The 19731-nt window shown below is 44.5% G+C and overlaps 1 protein-coding gene across 1 annotated transcript in view; it reads right to left on the bottom strand.

Annotated features, from left to right (window-relative positions):
- Positions 1 to 8137, bottom strand: part of TMEM255A (transmembrane protein 255A) — a 63285-nt gene extending 55148 nt beyond the window's left edge. Inside the window, exons 1-2 of the mRNA XM_007953324.2 lie at positions 8080 to 8137; positions 999 to 1141 (exon numbers count right to left, since the gene is read on the bottom strand). Of these exons, the coding sequence (XP_007951515.1) occupies positions 999 to 1141; positions 8080 to 8137 (201 nt within the window). The remainder of the gene's footprint in view (positions 1 to 998; positions 1142 to 8079) is intronic.
- Between the last annotated feature and the right edge of the window lie 11594 nt (positions 8138 to 19731).

The raw sequence follows: 19731 nt of genomic DNA, 5'->3' as shown, positions 1-19731 counted from the left end.
CTAACCAGACGGCTGGCGGTTCAAACCCACCAGCCACTCCTCGGAAGGAAGGTTGGGCAATCTACTTCTGTAGTGATACTGCCTCAGAAACCCAAGTCGTTTCTATGAGTCGCTATGAGTCGCTGTGAGTCGATCTGACAGCACATAACAACAATAACAACAACCATGAATGGAAGATGCCCCTAATGACGGTGAGCACAGGAGAGCAACAGGAAAATGGAAGAGTTGACACTACCACTCCCAGGGTGAGCTTCTGTTAGCCAGACTGTGAGCTCAAGATGAAAAAAACAATGACACCAGTGATGAGCTAATGATATCTGATAAGCAGTCAGCCAAATAAATTAAAAACATTTAGTGGCTCTTTGAAATAAAAGTTTATAGCCACCAACTTTAATGACAAGTTTAATACAAAGTACATATTATTCTTTTAAATTTTAGTGTTAGTGTGAAGATATTAAAAGTTTATTGAATTTTTATCTAATTATGAACTTCCATCTTATATACTTTTTATGAACATGTATATAATTTATAGATCCATACACTTTAGGAATCTATAGTCCACATGTCTTTCCTGATAGGAGTGCACAATCACTACTGATCACACAGTGTCAAGGGTGCAAGGGTCCTCAGATGTCAGGTAGGATCAAGTGACTTCTATCATGTATAGGAAAGCAGATGCCCAGAAAGGGTAGGATCTTAGCCTAAGATAAACACTGCTAGTTAGGAACATCCCCTAGACTAGGAAACTGACATCCAAAAGGGTTAGATGACTTGCCCAGGACCGCACTGCCAGTTAGTACGGAGCTGAGATTCTTCAGATTCTCAGCTCAGGGTTCTTCTTAACGGCCCACAATTGTCTTTCTGTGTAAATATAGGGAGGTGTCAAGGAAAACAGAGCAAACAATAAAAACTCAAAGAGAATTGCAACCCATCACAGTGGAATCTGACTCTCTATAGCCAGCAAACTAGTGAGACCCACCTATGCCTTCTATACTTACAATAACTCCCGGGTAATAACCTCCGACAGTCACATTCTGGGTCCTAGTGGTTGCAGCAAGGCCCACGGTGAGAATTAACACGGACACAATAAGCAAAGTCACGGTAACATAGATGGAATTTCTTTTCCTTCGGTTGAAGGCTCCTGAAAGCACACAGAGAAACTGAAATTGCTCATTCTGTCCAAGAAGGGGAACAACTTGAAGAACAACTGAGAATATACTAGGAAGGTTCTCCTTTCCTACTCCCATGGTCACTGGGGTTATCTCTGGGGGGTGAAATTATGGGGAAGGCATGGTGCTTCAGGGTTTGTTTTTTTTTTTGCCATTTTCATAATAAAAAAGATATTTGCATTTGGAAGACACACACACAACAGAAGAAATTTCACCAGTTATATAAAAACAGGAAAAAAAGTTATATAAAAAAGTTATATAAAAACAGGAAAAAGCAAAACAAATCTTTGTGCTTTCAGCATTCGATAAAAGATGGGTCATACCCACTCAGGAGAGTACTTTTTCGGGCCAAATTATAAGGCAGATGATAAATGGGAAGCGTATGTGCGGGTATTGAATGAAAATATTTTAAAGCCAATATGCAACTAAGAAGATATACATACATGCAGATATATTGATGTATATACATACATACATATATAGAAACTGCACTTAGGAAACTTCATTTTCAGTGTAAATATCAGAGCCAAGCCAGGTCCTGGGATTTTATTTTTTTCATTTATTTCTGACATTTGCCACCTCATGTATAAACTTTAAAATGGTGTGTTGGGAAGATTTGTCACATAACAAATGTGTGTAATAAAATAAGTGTTTGGAGGCCATTAGTCCACAAAGATACATATCAGGGGAGGTAGATAGAGAGAAGATTATAACTTCTCTACATTTAGGCTTATGTGAGAGTGACTTAAATATAAATGATGAGAAACTCGTTCTCCTACTCAGTGCTTATTGGACACGATAGTGCAAACCAATAATTTTTTAAAAGAAAAACAGGCTTATTAAGTCAGATAGAAAAATGGTATCTAGGCTTGCATTCCAATTTAATTTTTTAGAGGCATCAAGCATCACTTCATACTCTGCATGCATTTAACTGGGGTCTCTCTCTCTCTCTCTCTCTCTCTGTGTGTGTGGTGCAAAAGGAAATACCAGGAAAGAGTTATTACCTAGAAGTCCGATTGAAAATAAGCAATGGGGAATGCTATGAGAGTCCAGTCTTCATATGGGGACCTGGGGTTGGGGAGGGGAAGATGAAGCTGTGGGGAGCCTTATCATGCCATCGCCAGCCTAGGTGGCTTGGCTGTCATTTGTGAGACTAAAGAGGTCACTTGGGTCTGTTCATAAGACCCTGTCATTCCTGAGGCCTCACTGCAGCCTCAGGACGCAGCTGCAGAGAGAAGCGGCCCAGACTGCACCACTGAGAGGGAGGGGAGAGGGGATGGGTAAAGAGAGAGGGAAGCGAGACCAGCAGGCAAGACCCAGGAGGCCTGGTGGTGATGAGAGGGCGGGGCCGTGGCTGGCCTTGCGCCCCCTGAAGACCTCCCCTCGCCAGTATGGAAGGAAAGCTTTGGGAGCGCCACCCTGGGCCAGCCCCACCATCCATCTTGTCTTCCCCAGTGCCTTCCCTGCTGAGGGTTCCAAAGGAGGTGGGAGGGGTTGGCGTTCTTTCCCCTGACGTCAGCCTTGAAAGTGAGGGACGTGACTCATCAGGGTCATTTCTAATAGACTATTATGCTGAGACCATTTTACCTTGAAATGTAGAAGGGACAGGAACGTTTGCACATGCCCATATACTAACGCATCACCTCTCGCCCTGGGAGGAGAAGTTAGGGAAGTTATGAAACAAGGCTCCTCTCCAGTGTGGGGCCTGAGCCCAGCCTCCATGGGGACAAACATGAAACACTGTTAGAGACACCTGTGACATCAGGGCCCTTTGTGCACAAGAGCAAATGGCAAGCTGACTGGTGGTAAACACAAGGAGAGAAGCTAGCAATCCAAGCTGGCTGATGCTCGAAAAGGAAGAGAAGACGGGGGAGAGTACAGGGAACTAGGGTTTATTTCTTCTGTTCACCTGTTTACCAGAACAACGAACTGTTAATTATCTCTCCTTTTCATGTAGAGGGATCCTAAATGAGTCTCTAAACCAGGATCCCCATGTCTTTCTGATGATAGCTATTCTTCAATGACTTGGCCAGTTGGTTCCATAAACAAACAAACAAACAAAAATCCATTGCTGTCAAGCTGATTCTAACTCATAGAGACCCTATAAGACAGAGTAGAACTGCTCCATAGGGTTTTCAAGGCTGTAAATCTCTACGGAAGCTGACTGTCACATCTTTCTCCCACAGAGAGGCTGGTGGGTTCCAAGCGACTTTTCAGTTAGCAGCCAAGCGCTTAGCTGCTGTGCCATCATGGCTCCACGGGCTTCACAGGGGGGCTCTAACATAAATTGACTAACACCCTCTCTCACCCTCACCTTCCTTTCTTCCGTGTCACTCACGCCATCTCTACCCCTCCCCCACTCCAGCCTAAACAGGCAAAAGAGAGTGAAGAAACCCAGAACATCTGGATGGACCAAAGGTATCTTTGTGACACACAGAAGTGTCTCCACACCTTACACGAAAAACACATAGTCTTAGAGATTCAATTGGGGGTGGGTCTTTAGAAATGTTTTTTTTTTTGTTTGTTTGTTTGTTTGTTTTTGCATCACTCTCCTAATCCTCCTCTGCCAATTGGCCTTTGATCTTATTCACAGCTCCTGGGTATCCTTTGCAAATACCACCCTAACTCTTAAAAGCACAGGAGCGGGATCAGAAAAGTGACTCAGCAAACCACATGGTGTCATTTGAAAATCTTTTTTTTTCTTTTCTCCTGCTTTAGAACCTGAAATAGAAAATTCAGTTAGTTGAGAAACTCAAGCAAAGATCTCACAGCCCCACAGAGGCCTTGCCTCTGGACAGGATTTGCTTTGGATAAAATTCTAAGAAAACTCTTTCATCACCAGGTTGAATATCTATTCTCTGACACCTCTCCCAAACCACCCCTTGTTTTATACTATAAGCACCACAATCATGTAAAGTGAAATTAATTTTAGTTGTACTTGAGCAGTTGGCTATTTTAAGGAACCCTGGGGTAAATCCTTCTGAAAAGTGAAAATCACCCTTCAATTTATCCTTAGTGTCAGTGTGACTTAATAAAATTCACATCTACTTAGGGCAACACACACCTGTTCTCTGATGGCATGGCCCAGGCTTTTAAGAGGCAGCCTGCAATGCTAAAGCTTGTTGTGTCTTCTTTACGCCATTTTCTTGGTGGCTGTTTCTGTTTTATTATTAAGGTGTATTTTGGGTCTTGCCTTAGATGTTTATGTAAACACAGAACTGTCTCATTCCTGTTTTATTTAGTAAATCAACACATCAAAGAACTCAGATGAGATACTTGAATAAAGTAGCAGGTGCTTGAAAAGAGTTCCTAGCACGGTGTTAGATACCTAGTAAGCAGTCAATACTTGTTGGATGAAGAAGAGACAATGTCTTGCAATTGCCTCCCTTCTAATAATAATAATAAAAAAAAAGAGCGTGAGGGAATTATGTGAATGAATATCTACTATGTTCATAGAATTGAGTATGTGAAATAGGGTATACCTGAGGGCACCCCAGAACTGAAAGCCTTCTATTCAACTATGTCACAACTCCGATGTCTCTCACTAAGCTGTCTGCTTGCCACTCAGTATATTTCTGTTTAAACAACAACAAATGCCACCATCACCAGCAGTGTGAGAACCTGAAATCCTGTTTTGGGCATTGCCTTGTCCCCATCCTGAAGCGGGTGCCCTGCGGAACCAGTGCAGTATCCCAACCCCACCCAAGTTGGGACAACCGGGAGGCTTGGCTCTAGAAACGCCCAGTTATTTCTTGTCACCACCCTTCCCAGTACAACCAGCTTCTCCTTCTACTAGGTATTCCCCCTCCCTGTGTCAGGTCCCCCGCTTGCACTGTGGTCTTTGAATCTGAGCCCCTTGCTTCTTTTGAAACCTGCTGGGAACTCACTTACTCCAGGAAGTTTTGCTTGATTAGACTTATTGTACCCTAACCACTCATTATTTCATGTCCCCTGAGTTCCTAGACACCTTACCCAATCAGTATATTCATTGAAACTGCTACAATTACAATTGTAATTGTGGGTCTGGTCCACGATCCAACAGGAACCAAGGTGTGGGTTGCTCACTTGTGTTTTGCCTTCTACATGTTCTCAACAGAGTAGGGTGTGTACTCTCTATTTGAGTGTGTCTAGTATCCTGTCCCATACAATATGTTATTGATGACTGGCTGATCTTCTGAATGGATTAGGATTCCCTTACCTGAGTAGACTTTGCCACACAAGGAGAGTCTCAGGAAGTCTCAGCCTTGAGGATTCCTAGAAACAGGTGGCTGCCCGCACAGTGTGCTTAGATTCAGCCTCAAGGCCCTACCCTTGGCCCAGACGTGTCTTTAAGAGAGCTGAAGCCCCCCCCCCCGCCATCTTCCCCTACTTTTAGACAATTCTTTGAATAGAGGCATTCAAGGCCACTGTTGTTGTTGTTGTTGTTATGTGCCGTCGAGTCGGCCCCGACTCATAGCGACCCCTCCTTGGGTTTCCGAGGCAGTATCACTACGGAAGTAGGATTGCCCAACCTTCCTTCCGAGGAGTGGCTAGCGAATGACAAATGTGTCATTTGGGAGGGAAGCAGTGTCCTGCTGCAGTTGAGGTGCCTTAGCGCCTGGGGGCGGTGTTGCCAAAAGGCAGAAGGGGCTTGGGCTGGGGACCGAGAGGCGCTCGCATCAATTTATCACCTTCGTAATTACCTAGCTCCGGCTTGGTTCCGAACCTTGGACAAACCCCTGATCCCTAGGCAGTCAACAAGCGTGAGGGCAGGTACCTCGGTGCAGTGTGTGTTTTCAGTTTTATTTATTTTTGTTTTGCCCGCCGTTGTTTCTTGCCTGTAGAGGGAATCCCTTCAGAAGTGCTGAGCTTGAAAGCTGAAATACTAACCCACCCCGTCACCCCTGCTCAGGCGTTGGCAGAGCTGAGTTAAGTGGGAGTAGCTCCTAAGTATCCTAGACGCTGATTCAGGCCTGCGCTGGGCGGGACCAGGGCCAGGGAACTCCAGGGAGAGTCTTTTGTCCAAACTGTGGAAGCCCAGGGTTACCATTCGACTCCCAAATGTGCTTTGGCCCCACGTCTGTGGACCTCAAAAAGCAGAATGCGTGGCGCAGTCTCCGTGTCTACAAGGGACCTAAGATTCCTTTCCCGCAGTGTCGAGACAGGGCTGGGCGAAGCCCACTCAGCTTCTTGTTGCGCAGACCTTTCGGGAAACGCAGGATTGGCTGAGGGTTCCTGGAAGCCCAAGAAAGAACTCTCTTCATCTTGTTTCCCAACCCATAGAGCAGCGTGCCAAGTGGCAACGCTTTAAGTTCTGGACCACTACCCAGCGCACCCCACTGCAGGCAGGCGAGCCGGAGGAAGCCAGGAGGCCGGGTTGGCAGGTGGTTGTGGTCCGTAGCCAGAGTGGGCGCTGCGGAACCCTCGCACCTTCCCAGCCAGCCCTCCCTCTTGCCACAGCCTAGTGTCTTGGAGCCAGGACTGAGCTGGCGCCACAGCTGGTCAAGGTGAGGAGTGCAATGTCTCTGTGTGTGCGCCTGTGTGTCAAATGGGGAGAAGGGAAGTCTGTTACTTCTGAGCTTAGACCAGAGTTCTTGGCCTCATTTGTACCACGTTGCAAGTAACTACGCCCTTAAAAGAAAGCAAATTCTCACACTGAAGATGTAGAACCATTGAAAATATGGATCTCTCCACCGTCCAGGAGAGAACACTTTCTGGGCTCTTCAGGGAACGAATTTTCTTAAGATCGAGTCTTTTGCAGGTGGCAGGCAGCTCACATGGGTGTGTGTGTGTGTGTGTGTGTGTGTAAAACTCTCTCCCCGACCCCTGGAGATGTCCCCGCAGACTCCTTGGAATGGAGCTGAGCAGACGAGGTGGCCAGAATTCAGGGGAGAGAGATTTTGCAGAAAGGCAAGTGTTTAGGGAAGAGAGAATGCGATTTGGTTAAAGTGTAGCTGAGGCGAATTGTAAGATTAGGTGGGAACATGGTTTGACAATCCTCTCCCGCTCTCCTGGGCTCCGAATTAATTTCTCCGCCCAGTGAAATCATAAGGCTTGGGAAGGTGCCTATCAGCTGAGGGGGACTGGGGCGGTTTTGTGTTCATAAGCAGTGAAAAGCAGCTTCGAGGAGCAGCTGCGTTGGTGCCTTGAGGTAGCTGCCCCCCAGTTTGGGTGAGGAAAGGTGTGGAGCCAAGTCAGACTAGTTCCACGCAGAGAGCTGGAGCGCGACTTGCGAAGGTGCGCGGGCTTGCAGTGGCTGTTTCTTTCCTGCGCTCTCACTCGTGTCCCTCCCCCCTTCACACTCACGCACATTCCGTGCATTTGGAGCAGGACAGGAATGAAAATCAAGGATTGTAGATCCTGCAGTTGCAGACGCAATTCCCTAGGAATTCCCTTCCCGGGACCCCCTTTCTCCCGGTCGCCTCTGGCCCCCAGGATCGCGCAACTCCCCCATTCAGCGAGGTTCAAGTCAACACTCCCCCCACACACTGCAGCTCTGAATTTCAGGGCAGCTTCAAGAGAGTTGGGGGGAGGGAGCGAGGACCCTACTCCTTCTAATGGTCCTTAGTCGCACTCCTTCTAATGGTCCTTAGTCGTGAGCCCCTTAGAAGTGATGGGGACTTTGCAAAGAGGGAGCGTCGACTGGCGAGCGAAGGCGCAGGTTGCAGGAAGTGTTTTGATCCCCAGACAGCTGGGATTTATGGCCAGCTGCAAGTCTAGAGGCGCACGCACACAAACACGCACACACCCCCACTCTGGCCAGGGAGACTCCGACGCGAGCTGGGTGCTCGGGTCGCTGCGCGCTGTCCCCCGCCCCGCCGCTCCCCTGGAGCTCTGGTCCACCCCCCAGGGGCAGGGGCGAGAGGCCCCCCCTGGCGCAGCTTCCCGCTCCCCGAGGCGAGGCGCTAGCAGTCCAGAGGGCTAGACTTACCCATGGAATCGGGCAGGGACATGTCGCTGGACCGCTGCTGAGTCAGGGACTGATGCATGGTGAGAACTGCCAGGCTGCCCCGGCCCCTGAAACAGCTTCACGCGCCCCGGGCTCAGGGCGCCCCGCAGAGCATCCTACTCCGCGGCTGCCTTTCCCCGTCCCTCCTGGAGCTAAGCGAGAAGCCTCAGCTAGCAAGCTGCAGCTGAAGTGCCGCCTCCCCCTCCCTGCCCCTCGGCTCCCTCCCTCCTCTCCTGCCTCCTTCGGCTCCAGGAGGCAGCAGCATTGGCGGTCGATGCAGCATCGTGCGCTTGCGCAAGACCCCCCTCCCTCTCGGGCCCCCCCCATCCTAGTTGTCCACCTCCCAGCCTCCCAAGCCAGACAGGGAGCCGTTTTAGCCCCTTGGGGCCAGGGCTGCGCGGAAAAAGAGGGAGAGGCTTCAGCCTGGGGTTGACTGGTCTTCTCTCTAGTTTGGAGAGAGGGTTTGGGGCAAGCATCCTGTTCTAGGATTTATAACTGAGGAGGGGGCAGAGTCAGAAGCTCAGAGGCTCGGGAACACACACACACACACACACACACACACACACGCACACTGGTGCCGGTCTGGTCTTAGTGCTTCCAGAATGACATAATGGAGCTGGAGATGATCCAGAGTAGGGCCACTCTATAATCAAGGGGATTGGAAGGGGAGGGGAAGAGGGGGCTGCCATATGAAGACAGATTAAACAAATGAAGACTCTTTAGTCTACAAAGATGAAGGCTGGGAAGCGATGTGACCAGAGTGTATAAAATTATGCAGAGATGAAGAGAGAGAACACAGCCTGATTCACCAGATCTGAGAATTCTAGAACCAATAGCCCCCTAAGAACCAGGAGATAAATAAGAAGCAAATATCACTCTGCTTCAGCACCCCAGTTTGCACTTTTTTAAGGTTTTTGTGTATCAAAGACCTAATTTTCTCATTATAGCAGCCATGTGGAGTAGGAAGAGTAGGTCTTAATAACCCCCATTGTACAGATGATAAAACTGAGGCTCAGAGAAAGGATGATCATTTTCTGTGGTTACTCAGCCAGTAAGTGGTAGAGGTGAAATTTGAAATTAGTATACCCAGGTCAGTGCTATAGCAGCTGAAAAGAAATATTACTCTTTCTAGCACATTGTAAACCTAAGAAATTAGTTAGTCCCAAGAGGTGCAACAGGGTAAAAACACAAGCAGCTTTCAAAAGTGTGAAGTTGTGGTTGGCAGATCCAGTGTGGAATACTGAGGGAAACTGGAGACGAGGTGGGAATGTCCTAGATCTTGGAGGATAGTCAAGTCCTTCCCCACCCAGACTTCTGGATCTCCATCAGAATATTTGGCTGGAACCACCAGGCCATTGCCTTCAAAACAGCTGCAGAACAAGATGAAGACTCTTTGAGTAACCCAGGGCATCTGCCTCATAGCCAGGGGAGGTGGAGGATAAGGAAAAGGGTAGCAGTGGGCTCTAGCTCCCTCTGGAAACTTCCCTGTATGCCTGTCATCCCAAGGAATTTACCTGTTTGGAGGTGCTCAGCTGGTTCCAGTGAGTAGTTTAACTAACTCCCCCTGAGTGTCATGGCTCCCCAGCCCTCCACCAAAAGAAAAACAAACCAAATCCAGTGTAAAACTCTCCTGAGAGTCTAATGAGGTGAAGGAGAGTCATTGATTCTTCCCAGCTCTGACTTAATAATCTACTGTGAGGCTCTGTTTCCCTATCCAGGAAATGGAAACTGGGACCCTTGCCCTTTCTCATCTTCCAAAGGAAGAAAGGGTGCTTCCTGGAAGTTAAAAAAGGAAGCCCTTTGTGAAGGACTTGGGCACCCCAGGGGCCAGACTGAATGCTATGTGTTAGGTCTTATTAACAGCCCTACACCATGGGTGTGGTTTAGAAATCGGCGATGTATGTCCTAGATAATGCCAAGATGCCTAGTACAGCATAGATGTGTGTTTTAAAGTTACGTGTCACTCTCCATAAGCTCCCCAAAGGCAGAGTGAAATCTCATATTTATACTCTGGGCAATGTTCTCCTTTCAGAGTTGTTTACCTATCTCTTCATACCCCCACTCTAAATAGCTCATGTATTTAATGTGGAGAACTTCTAAAACCCACACCCATTTCTCAGGAGTATGTTGTAATGAACTGATTTTGTTTCTGTGAAACTAGCCTTATAGAAAAGAGGTTTATATACAGACTGGAAAAGACTGCTTAACACCCTTAGAGATTCTTGGCTTCCTGATAGCAACCATACAGCTAAGGATCTCTACAAGCAACGAAATCAATCAAACAAAATCCAAACCCATTGCCATTAGTCTGTTCTGACTCACAGTGACCCTATAGGAGAGAATAGAATTGCCCCATAGGATTTCCAAGGCTGTAATTTTTACGCTAGCAGACTGTCGCATTTTTCTCCCCTGGAGCAGCTGGTGAGAGTTGGTTAATAGCTGAGTGCTTAACCACTGCGCCACCAGGGCTCCAAGAGATCCCTGTTGTTGTTGTTGTTGTTATGTGCTGTCGAGTCAAATCCGACTCATAGCGACCCCTCCTTGGGTTTCCGAGGCAGTATCACTACGGAAGTAGGATTGCCCAACCTTCCTTCCGAGGAGCGGCTGGTGGGATTGAACCGCCAGCCGTCTGGTTAGCAGGCAAGTGTCTTAGCCACTATGCTACCAGAACTCCCAAGAGATCCCTAGAGAAGCCAAATTGAAACGTGTTATCATGCTGGTTTCAATGGACAGAATGAACCCTTTTCACCTTAGAGACAAACACACTGCCCATCAATTGACACAGAGGGTTTATGCAGTTTGACCTGTATAATGAAAGCCACCAACTAGTGAGGTACCCTTAATGGTGTTGAGATTTTCTTTATGCAATACCTATGTTTCTGAATCTTGCATGAAAACTGGTTCCTATTTTGAAAAGTTACTGGAGGAGCTGGCTATTTAAAAGAACTGCAAACTGTATGTTTCTTTTGTACCACTCGTGGGGCGCCTTATGGAACTTGGAACACAGCAGGCACTCAGTCAAGTTAAAAATGACTTTGAGACCAGTAGCAGTGACAATAGTAGCAGCTGTAGCAGCTTAGAGAGTAGTAGCAGTCTTCTCCCTGGAGATGGTGTACTTGTTTGGACAGAGGAGCTGGGATAAGGGGAGGGACTAGAATGGGAACTAGGGGGAAAAAAAAAAAGCCCACATTTCAACCAAGTCCAGCATATAGTCCCCATCTCCTCCAAAGGAAAAGGAAGATCATTGTAAACACAGAATGAGCAGGGGGATTTTAAAAGGCGGGGGGGGGGCAATTTCTCATATGCTTCATTCTGATTTTCTTCATGTCAAAACACATGTGGATTATGTACATAAATAGGTTCATAATAAAATTCACCAGTAGGCAAGCCACCTGATGAAGAAATTAGTCCTTCAGGTAAGTGAAGGCTACTGTAAAACTGCTTGGTTAGCTTCTGATGGAAAAGAAATTATTTAAATGGTTTCAAATCATTTTCATGACAAGCTTAGTCAAGCATACAGTGTTGCTATAGGTTGCAGACTGTTTCTACAGCATCAGGAAAAGTTTGTTAACAGGGCTGCAGTCTCTTTCTCTGTCTTTTTCAAACCAATGATGGGTGCCCACCTCAGAAGCCTTCAGATCATTAGAAAAATGCCAGATGGAGCTCTGTCTATAACATTACTCCGGGAATAGCCAAAAAAAAAAAAAATCTAAACACTGCCATCGAATTGATTCCAACTCGTAGAGACCACTCCTTGTGTTTCTGAAGCAGTATCTATGAATGTAGAGTGCCCAGTCTTCCTTCTGGTTAGCAGTCAAATGCCTTAGGCACTACACCACCAGAGCTCCAAGGGAATAGCCAAAGCACTCAAAAGAGGTGGACTCTTCATTTTGATGTTTAATTGGATTTATTGAATTAGTGCCTTCCTGATTCCAAATTTGGGGATATAGTGTAGAAGAAGGATCATGTCTACATATATACATATATGTAATGTGCACGTACATATTTTAAATGGTAGCCACACAAATATTCACAAATGTGTGCATACAGCCCCACATCCCAGTCATCCTCTTTCCTCCCTGGTTATCACCATTCACCTCTCATATTCCAGACCTAAGTTGATCAAGAACAGAGAAGAGCTTCAGAATGATGGAATACCTCAATGAGCCCAAACATCACTAATTAAAGTTGGAGTTGTGCCCACCAGACTCCCTTAGGTCAATGCCTAGGACCTGGTGCCTGCACCACAAACAGCTGAATTCTCACTGAGGAGAACAATGGCTGAGGGTGTTGTTTCCCTCAGGAAGCTTGACCACCCTCAGCTGGTCACTTTCTTTGGATAACAGGAAAATTGCCACAGCACTGGAGAATGACACAGGTCCTTGTTGTTGTTGTTTTTGTTATTGTTTTCTTCCTGTTTTGTGATTTTCTTTAATTACCAATGAGTATATCCTAAGTGGTTTTCAGTACCAATAAGAAATGTATGAGAAATGATTTTAAATAAGTGGAACATCATTTATTTACTTTCCCCCTGTTACTGGACATGTTAAAGGTTTCTAATTTTTCAATACAATACATAACAATGAATTTTACTATTCTATTATCATAGGATTCAGTGCTATAGTGGAATTATTTGTTCCAAAGATGCAAATATATATATGTACGTATGTATGTATTTTCACTGTATATTTTTGTTTATTTTTTGTTCACTTTTTTACAAATGTTTTTATATCTCTTTAGTGATCGAAACAGTCTCACACATGTCCCATGACCTGAGGAATAAAGAAACGTTTCCACTTTCAAAGACTCTTTTTTTTTTTTTTTTTTTTAACTTTTCATTGTGGTGTCAGTGAACATTTACAGAGCAATTTTTTTTTTTATTTTTGTTTTTTATTGTGATTTGGGTGAAAGTTTACAGAGTATATTCACTTTCCATACAGCAGTTCACACACACGTTGTCTCATGACATCGACTACAATGTCCCACAATGCAACAGCTCCCCTCCCACTTCCTCCCTATAGTTACTTCTTCCCTGTGTCCATCCCTCCATGCATTCCTGCCCCCTGAACTGTCTCCCTGTGCATAAGCAGCCCTTCTTTCTCCCATGATTGTTCACTCCAAGGAGTGTATCTACCTGAGGTAAATGTTCAACTCATATGCCTGTCTTTTGTTTGGCTGGAATCCACAGGTGTGGTTCAATTCCAGACCTGAAGGGCAGCTAGGGACCATAGTCTCAGTGGTTCCACCAGGCTCTATCAGACCAACAAACCTGCCCCCCCTTTTTTTTCCCAAATGATTTTGAGTTTTATTCCACATTGTTCTCCCTCTCTATCCAGGATCTCCTCCATTGATCCACCTATGAGTGGTTGATAGTGGTAGCTGGGCACCGTCTAGTTCTGATCTCACAGTCGTATAGGCTGCAGATCCCATGGTGTAACCGGCACGTGGACTAATTCTTTCCATGAATCTTTGGTTTTCTTCATTCTTCTTTAGAGCAAATTCGTTTTCCATTCAACGATTCATACACATTTTGTTTCATGACATTGATTGCAATCCCCACAATGTAACAGTAATCCAAATGTATATTTTTCAATTTTTGAAATGTTATTTGCTAACCAGAAGTTTGGCAGTTCAAACTCAGCAGCCACTCCGCAGAAGAAAGACTGGGCAATCTACTTCCATAAAGATCTATTGCTTCGGAAACCCAAAGGGGGTCACTATGAGTCAGAATCGACTCAATGGCAGTGAGTTTATTAACATACATACAATAAAGCACAAAAATCTTGAGTCATATCTCAATGGATTTTTACACACACACACATATGTATATACTTGTAACCACCACCCAGATCAAGATATTGAACATTTCCACATCCCAGAAGGCACCCTTGAGCCCCCTTCCCAGTCAGTAATGCCTCCAGAGGCAGTCACTATTCTGATATTCATCATCAAATCCAAATATTCTTAACATTTTGGATACACTTTGCCAAACTACCTTCCAAAATATTTGTAGCAAAGTACATTCCCATCATTAAGTATCTGAAAGTGTCTAAGTCCACATTTTCTTGGCCTTACTTAGGAAAGAACAAATTTTAGCTCTTGAGACATGCCTAGTTACAGGAAGCAAGGGTAAGGGTCAGTTGAGAAGCCAGACTGGAGCTGAGCTGAGTACAGGGCATCCAGTGGGAACCATAGGTCTAAGAGCCAGAGGCTGAGAGCAGTCTCAGTAGGCAACAACACTGCAGCATCGTTCCGTGAACGATGTGCCTTAAAAACCTCCAACTGCTCAGTTGTCTTCAATGTTGTTATGGATTGAATTGTGTTGCCCCAAAATATGTGTTCGAATCTTTACCTCTATACTTGTGAATGTAATCCCATGCGGCAATGAGGTTCCCTCTGTTATGTTAATGAAGCATATCAGTGCAGGGTGTGTCCTAAACCTCATCACTTCTGAGTTATAAAAAGAGCAGATTTAGACATAGAAGTAAGCACAAATAGGGAGAAGATAGATACCGGGGAGAATCAGGCAGGAACCTAGGAATGCTGTGGTTACAAAGCCGAGACAGAGAGAGAGAGCGTCCCCCACAGGCAGTGCCCTGAGTTTGGGCTTCTAGTCTCCTGAACTGTGAGAAGATAAGTTCTGTCCTTTCAAGCCACCCACGGGTGGTATTTCTGTGATAGCAGCACTAGCAAATGAAGACAACTGGTGTGTGTGTTACTGATCTCTATTGAACATACTCAAAGTCTTCTTTATATTTAGCTTTCAAAATTTCTATAACGGTCATGTAGTTGTGCCTGGTACATAGTACTCACTTAATAAATAGTTGTTGAATATACATAACTTTTTTTTTCTTTCTGTTTACAGAAAGAAAACATTACACTATAAAAATTTCCAAAATTTCAGAGATGAGCAAAGCATCAAATCCCCCTCCCATCCCACTTCCCAGAGATGCATTTTTCTAGATTTTTCGCCATCCATACTTTTGTTTATTTATTTTGAGAGTTGTTCATTTTTTAAAGTAAACTTTTTAAGTAATAAATATGTTTATTTTATAAAAACTGTGTTTATTAGACATTGTGAGTTGCATTCAATAGCTTTCAAATACGCCACACCAAAGTCCATCTTCAATCAATCAAACCCATCTTAGTTTGATGAGCTAAGGCAAAAGTACCTTCAACCTACATTACGATACCTACTTAGCTCTTATGGGCAAGGAATGGAAATGCCACCTCATTTCTGATCACTAATGTGTGACGAGGAGTACCAATATAATTATATGGAAATGAATATAAAGAAATGACTTATTTCAAAGAGTATTATTTCAAAACATGAACAAAAACACAAAAACAATACAATATACATACTTCTACTAAATGCTTGATAGGAAAGTTCTGAAGAACAAACAATCTGTTTCCTGCTACAGAAAGGGGGCAGTTTCTTTTAAAGATCAAAGTCTTCTCCTCACCCCCCGACAGAATTTCACATTTTGCTAATTTGAAGGCATAAAATGACAACAGAGAACAATAATGCATGCAGCAATGAATACACTAGGATGATCCTGATATTCCAAAAGACTATCTAATACTTTTTTGGAGTTTTAGAATAACCCTAACAAGGGTAATCATCACAAATGTTAAGGTTAGAGCAAGATCAGTCATGAGTAAACTTAGTTAACATTTTATATAGTGCCTTTTTATTGAAGACTAACATTCACACAGAAAAAAATGTACCTTAAATATCACTTTTTAATCAGAAAAAAAGGGGCAGGAGATGAGGTCTTGAGCCCACGGGAACTGAGTAGGGGGATCATTTCATGGGTCTCCCATCTTGCATGCTCTGGTTTACCTGCGGGAGATGGGGGTTGGTGGAGATGGGAGAATAGGATTTAATTAAGCTGCAACTGCCTGTTTCCTTCCTCTAATTAATACTGAGCTCAGTACATCCTTTTCCTTTATCTCCATCAAAAACCATTCATTAAGCACCTAATGAGATGTGGCGTTGTCACGGGCAGGGGTGGCGGGTGGACCAAGGGTGGTGTCCAGCTGTTTGGTTCAGGTTAGAACTGGAGAGGATTTCTGTGTTCGGCAGTTTCTGGGCATCAATAGATTTGCTACCAGTTCAAACTGCTCCACAGCGCCTTTAAAAATGTTTACACTCTGTGGCCCAGTAATTCCGCTTCTGGGAATCTGTACTGAGGAAAGAGAATTCTGGACTAAGATTTATGTGCATGAATATCTATGGCAATGTTATTTATAATAAGGAAAAAGTGGAGAGAAAACAGAAATGCCCCACAACAGGAGACTGGTTAACTAGGTGAAAGTACAACCATATGATGCATATATTGTATAGCCATTAAATTTGTATTTTCAACTATTTACGGACATGGAAATATACATAATATTGAGTGAAAAGGAAGCTAAGAACTATTATAGCTTGATCTCAACTTTGTTAAAAATTGCATATATATGCACTGAAAAGTGACTGGAAGGAAACTCATAAATCTTCACTGGGGTTATATTTCTGAGCAGTGGAATAATAGGTGTTTCCTTTCTATACCTTTCTCTATCTTCCATATCTATTCAATGAACTTTATTATTATTTTAAAATGAGTGAAAAACAACTTCAAATTCTACTTTATAAACAAATTAAACAGGTGACTGTTGCATAAATTGCACTCAGTTCTCTTGCAGCCTGTGCCTATGGTCACTTGGGACACATGTACTTTGGTTCCTTCTCTCTCTCTCTCTCTCTCTCTCTCTCTCTCTTTCTCCACACACACACACACACACACACACACACATAGAGACAGAGAGAGGAAAGGTTCTGCTCTTGGTCTTCCTCTCCGGAGTGTGAGTTTCAGGCAATGTGTCACTTCTTTTAAAGGAATCTGTACTTCCCTTTCCCTGTGTGATTGAAGGCTTATTGGTGCTGGCAGGTGGCAAGTACTTTTTCTGGTCAGGCTCTTTGTATGCCCCTGAAATTACACCGGTAGGGGGCTGTCTACTCTGTGGATTGCCTGCTGGAAGCAGCTTTCTGGGAATTTGACCTGTCTGGGAAGATAAAAGGAACTCTGCCTAGGGGGATTGTGTTGGAGAAATTGAGGGGAAAGACAGAATAGTGCAGAGAGATAAAATGAGCCACCCTGTTTATTAGGGAGGATTCCTTTGGTGAGGTTGTATTTGGTTGTGTGATTATTTAAAAGCAATCTAGCGTTGCAATTTAGTTGGACCTGCAAGAAGTTCTATTGAAGGTGAAATGCACCTAAATCCATGCCTGCCTCTCAGTTCTGCTCAGGAACCCAGGATCCTGCTATGATGAGGAGGGAGTTGCTCAGTAAAGGCTGCCTTCCTTTAACAGTCAACAATTAGAAAAGTAAAATATGCATATAGCATTCAAACAATACGTAAGTATATGAATTAAGAAGTGAAAGTCCCCCCCCCCTTACTCTTTGGAGGTTATCACTATTAAAAATCTGGTGTCTATTTTTCCAGACTTTTTCTATGTATATACAAACTAGTACATGTATACCCACATACAGATATCGAACAAAAATGGAACCAAACTAAAAATATTATTCTGCAACTTGCTTTTATTTTTTAACCCAATACTACTTCATGGACATATTCCCATGTCAGTAAATATAGATGTACCTAATGTTTTTAGCAGCTGTATAACATTCCATCCTGGTGAGTGTTTCAGACTATTTAACCACCACCCCCATGGCTGGACATTTAATTTAACTCCAATTTTTCATAGTGATAAGTGATGCTGAAATATATATCTATACATATACCAGGGACTCAGTTTAAGGGAGAATCTTCTTTCCATCAGCTGCGCATTACCTAACCATTTGCAATTAGTTTCCTGGGCTCTGGAGAAAAGTCTTTAATGTCTATGCCAAATATTCTGTAGCATCCTGAATAGTCCAAGGCATCCTTTCCAATTAAGTTGCTGTCTACTACACACTGCATTCTAAATTACATTATGCTTTAAGGACAGGGCACAGTCTTACATTATTGATATAGTGTTATAATGTTCTGCTTAATACTAATGCCCTGGACTTGACGGGTACCACCTGAAGAAGGTAGGTGGCCAGAAGCTGCTGGTATGTATCACCCAGGGCAGCCCAGGGTACCACAAATCTGTGGCCTTCCCTCCTCCAATTACATCTAGCATCTCCCCATCACTTCTGGCTGGAAGACTCATCTAGATAGAAGGCATTTTATTTGCCACCTACTGGTATGGGGAAAGGAATTGGGAAGCATTTATACTAACGCTAACATCTGCTGTGGTGAAGGAGACAGGCTGTCGCCAGTCTCTCACCTACTCACCTCGCTCCCCTTACCCAGGTGCTCCTTATCTCCATTCTTCCCTCTGGCTGCTTTCAGGCCCTTGCTTTGACTACTTACTTGGGCCTGATGTCCATAGCCTTTGCCCACACTGCTGTCAGAACGCAGCTCTCCTTGGAACTCTCAGTTGCCAGTAATCATTTGTGTTAACATGACAGAAAGAGCTTAGGGCTTGGCACCAGGAGAACATTTTCCTGCTCCAGGCCCTGGACCAAGCCAATCAATCTCTGTGCCTCCATTTCAGCATCTGTAAAATGAAGATTATAATAATATCTACTTCACAGGGTTGATGTGAAGATGAAATGAGATACATTGAGAGCAAGAAAAGGTGCGCTGTGACTGTAAGATATCATTATTATTACAGGTTCTCTGTTCCAGATAAACTAGTTTTTATTTTAGTTTTGTTTTAACAGGGGATTTCTGGAGACTACAGTGTCTTAACTGGGAGAGGGGATTCTTATGGAAGAAATTGAAGGCAGTGGGGCAGGCCAATGGGGAAGCCATTTTGACATAGAGAAACCTCTCCAGGCCTTCAAATCCCACATGTAGGTGGTTGCTGGCATCATAAAGACAGAAGACTGACTGTAGTCTCCCAGGCAAAAAATGTCAGAAAGGTTTCTGTTACTCTTTACTGTCTCTAGGGGAAGAGGAAGGCTGGCTGGAAGGGAGCTAGGATAGCGTAGATTTCTGTGGACTGGCCTGAGGAGCTCCCTAGGGAGATGTGATCTAGCAACTGTTTGGTGTATTTTTAAAGGTCAGAGAGGCTTTGGCTCTATAGGATAGAGTAGCTGTGACACCTGACTAATGTCTATGCAGTACTTTCCAGAATGAAATTTAATCAGCAGAATGATTGCAGCAAGCAGCTGCCTGGAGGAAAATGATCTTGTTCTAATGGTGGCTTGTTTGATGTGTTGGCATTGTAGTGGGGCACGTACATTATTAGGCCAGCCCAGGGGGGCCCAACTAGGAGAATGGATCAACTAGTGAGGAAACGCAGCAAACAGCAGCAGCCCACCCCTGGCTGTGTGTAGGGTCATCACTGTCAAACTGTCAGTTCCATCCCACTCCAAGGACCTTTACTGTCAGCCTCCTTCCCACCCCAGGGTCTTTTCTGTCAGCTCCTTAAACACTCCCCCCATCATTATCCGTTCCCTGATTCCCTTCCGATCCATCACTCTTAGTGGCCCCTCCCTTTAAAGATCTTTACTGACAGCTTCCTCCTAACACACACACACACACACACGTGCACGTGCACACACACACATCTCCCCTCCTCTCCTAGGT

This window comes from Orycteropus afer, unplaced genomic scaffold, assembly GCF_000298275.1.
Source record: "Orycteropus afer afer isolate SDZICR_OR568_19922 unplaced genomic scaffold, OryAfe1.0 scaffold00387, whole genome shotgun sequence".
Lineage (NCBI taxonomy): Eukaryota > Metazoa > Chordata > Mammalia > Tubulidentata > Orycteropodidae > Orycteropus > Orycteropus afer.
This window is presented reverse-complemented; position numbering and strand designations above follow the sequence as displayed.